This window comes from Epinephelus moara, chromosome 11 (genome assembly GCF_006386435.1).
Source record: "Epinephelus moara isolate mb chromosome 11, YSFRI_EMoa_1.0, whole genome shotgun sequence".
NCBI lineage: Eukaryota > Metazoa > Chordata > Actinopteri > Perciformes > Serranidae > Epinephelus > Epinephelus moara.
The window spans coordinates 26,433,511-26,437,009 of record NC_065516.1 but is presented as its reverse complement, the minus strand read 5'-3'; the positions used below and the strand labels follow the sequence as shown (position 1 = coordinate 26,437,009).

The 3,499-nt window shown below is 41.0% G+C and overlaps 1 protein-coding gene across 1 annotated transcript in view; it reads left to right on the top strand.

Annotated features, from left to right (window-relative positions):
* rec8b (REC8 meiotic recombination protein b) overlaps window positions 1-2,511 on the top strand; it is a 21,919-nt gene extending 19,408 nt beyond the window's left edge. The window contains exons 17-18 of the mRNA XM_050056932.1: window positions 1,247-1,353; window positions 1,698-2,511. Of these exons, the coding sequence (XP_049912889.1) occupies window positions 1,247-1,353; window positions 1,698-1,789 (199 nt within the window). The 3' untranslated portion in view covers window positions 1,790-2,511. The remainder of the gene's footprint in view (window positions 1-1,246; window positions 1,354-1,697) is intronic.
* The last annotated feature ends 988 nt before the right edge of the window (window positions 2,512-3,499 follow it).

Sequence of the window (3,499 nt, the reverse complement as noted above, 5' to 3'; positions counted from 1 at the left end):
GAAGAAACGTATATCTTTTTCCAACCTCTCCAGGTAACGAGTATCATTAATACACGACGTGCCCCAGGCACAACATTTAGCTCCAAATCCACAAAACCAGCCTGAAAATGAAGGAAATCTGAAACGACTGCATTAGAGTCAATGGAGCACAGCTGAGTTGTTGTCGGACCCTGGTCTGAGCTGGCCCGATGCTACGTTATGATTGGCCAGTCTTAGCAAAGGGTCAATTACTGGTTTTTACTGGAAAGTGCTGGAGCCTGTTTCCACCTGGTGTTAATATGTATCTTGTGTGATCCGATGACAAGTGGCATTAGAATGCGCCTCCACGCATGTCTCAAGTGACCACTTGTGATCGGATCTCACTTCCCTGCTCTATATGCAAAAAAACACATCCATCATTTTCGTTTGTAAAGACCAAATGTGTTGCTGTTTTTTTGTTTGTCATGAGACAAGCCAGTGCACCCCAAGGTCCCTCTAGACAGGTGATCAGAGTCCACCAACCTACACACACACAGTGACAGGGCTAATGGTCAAAATACATAGGACACGGGCACGGTGCAACATGTCAGCTGTGGCATGCCCGCAACAGACCACAACCTTTATAATCAACTGAAGCTGCTACACTGACTGATCAAATGCTGTTGTTGTTAAATGTTGTTAAAATGATCCAGTTAATTAACACATAACCAACTGCATTATCGCTTGGGCAGGGCAGACATTTCACTGACTGTTCGCCAGCTGGGAGGAGAGCGACTCCAGAGACAGTCCTTCAACGCTATGTCTAAGCTGTGTAGCGGAAGCGACAGAAAGTTTCCTTATCCAGTGGAGAGTTGTATAAGCAAGGATGTCAGCTGAGTAGGCAGTCCTACATGTTACCCAGGACACATTAACACACACACTGCTGAAAGAATATGCCCATGCGCAGCCCAGAACTCCTCCGAATGGGGTCTGAGTGATCGGATCTCAAGACGCATTGAGGACGGACTGGGTGCATTTACACTGTAGAGCTGTCCCTTTGTACCCACAATGCATGTTAAGACCAGGTGTAAACACACCAGGTGTAGTGTCATACAGTGTTAGTGCACAAGCTTCCTGCTCCATCATCAGTAATACTCTGAAAAATCATGCTGATGTCATATCTGTGACTATTACTTATGGAAACTAAATACTGGAAGCTTAATTCCTAATATATGTATCCATACCAATCCTCTATGTTGAACTCTATCACACTGCCTGTCTTTTCCAGCTGGATCTCCTCCAGCCTGCAGAGGTTTGGAGAGGTCACCTTCGACTCTCTGGTGCCCCCAAAGGCTGACCGCAGCACTGCAGCTCACACACTCTACAAACTGCTGGGTGAGATAAAATCCAAAGCTGCTGTTTTGCTAACAATGAACACATGATGTTTCTGCTCTTTATTGATAAGCACTGATGACCTTGAAATTGATTTCATGCAGACAGTAATAGACATCTTAGGAATGTGGCAGATATTAGTGGTAAAATAACTGAGACAAAATAAATCACGACATTAAAGAGTGGGAAACAACAAAGCTTTTCATTTGCACATTCGAGAAACATTTGTCACTTTGTCACTAGCTCATAAATATATATTTTATATTGTCAGTCTGAGCTTTAGTCAGGTCTCCACGGTAACAGTGAGTGAAACAATGGTATTAATCTGTGATGTTTCTCTGTTTCAGAGCTGCTGTCTGCTCGAGAGGTGACTGTACATCAGACTCAACCCTACAGTGACATCATCATTAACCCTGCAGCGCTCAGGGTGACCGCCTGAACACACACATACAGTTACTCTCACTAAAGTCCTGTTGAGGTACAGTTAATATTTTTTTATTGATGAATGAATGAATTCTATCCTTTGGCTTTTAGTAACGCATCAGCTCTCACACTCCCCTGATATCTTTCATTATAAAAAACGGATCACACGATTTAAATGTTTTTATATTTATATTGTTCAGAGATGGGAAACATTGAACTGCATTGCTTTGCTTTTACCCAGTGCTTTTAAAAAGATTTTTAACCATTTCAATCTGGTTGTAATTTGTTTTTATTGTTGTATTTTTTAAATATATTTATACCCATTGAAGTTTATTAATGTTACATAATTTAATTTGCAAACTGTTATTGGTTTTTAATATCTGAACCTGGTGGGTGTTTTTATGCAGTTTGTATGGATTTTAACCTTTATAATGGTTATAAATTAAGCTTTTTATGCAGTTTGTATTTGTTATGTGAATTCTTATCACTTGTATTTTATCTCAGACTTTTTATAAAATGTTTTTTACTTTGTAGAATAGTGTATGATCTCCAATGATTCTTCCAAACTCTAAACATATTCAGGCCAGATAAACTTTGTATTTCTGTAGTTCGTTGTAAGAATAAAACTCAGATAGGTCATTTTCTAACGCATAGTGTTCTCTTATATCAACTGTTCAAGAATGACTGTAAACATACAGTATTTTAACTCTAGTTTAGCCCTCACCTGTCAATAAACTCGGTCGAGTATCTTATATTGATCCTTCCAAATAAATACCAGTATGACACTGAACACAAAGCCTAAAGTTTGTTGTTCTGGACTGAAAAGCATCAGAGAAAAAATCCAGCAGCAAACCAATGCAACAGTTTATTTTAAATAATCAGAGTTGCGCTTATGGTGCAGGAAAACGTACAGAAACCAGTGAAATGTGACATCAGCACAACCCTGCCTCCAACAGGACCATATTGTGCCTCGCTGGCAGAAAACTCCTGTCTGACCTCATGCCTCAGTAACTCCGCACAATTAAAGTGTTTGCTTGTTAAACACACTGGAGGCTGCTGTTTGTGTGTGAGTGTTCGCCCATCAGAGTAAGACCGTGTCCATGTGGCACCTCGCTGCGACCGAGCTGAGGTCACTGCTGCAGTCACAGAGCAGAAATCCTAATTCACATCAGCCCAGTAGAATGGTAATTTTGTTGATACTACTTGTGATACATCCAGGTTGCAGTGCTATGCCAGGAAATGTCCTTTCACACTGCCGTGTAATGTTTTGATTCTAAAATGACAACTACTTTTCTCTTTTGAGTCTTTCTGCTGTTACCTTCTTCATACAGGTACAAACCCTCATAGTTTCAGGTTAAATGCCTCGTTCAAAAGCAGCTTGATGGTTAGTCACCTCTGGCCTTAACAGGTTACAGTGGGCTTTACAACCACCAGAGGTGTGGACTCGAGTCACATGACTTGGACCGGAACACAAATTTGACTTTAGACTCGACAAAATAAAACAAGACTTGCATCTCGACTTGGACTTGGACACGAGACAACAATGACTCGTGACTTCACATGGAATTGAGCCTTTTTTTTTCTTTCTTTCTTTTTTAAAATATTTTTTAGGGCATTTTTGCCTTTAATTGATAGGATAGTGAAGTGTGAAAGGGGGAGAGAGAGAGGGAGAGACATGCAGCAAAGGGCCACAGGCTGGAGTTGAACCCGGGCCCCGCAGCCAACA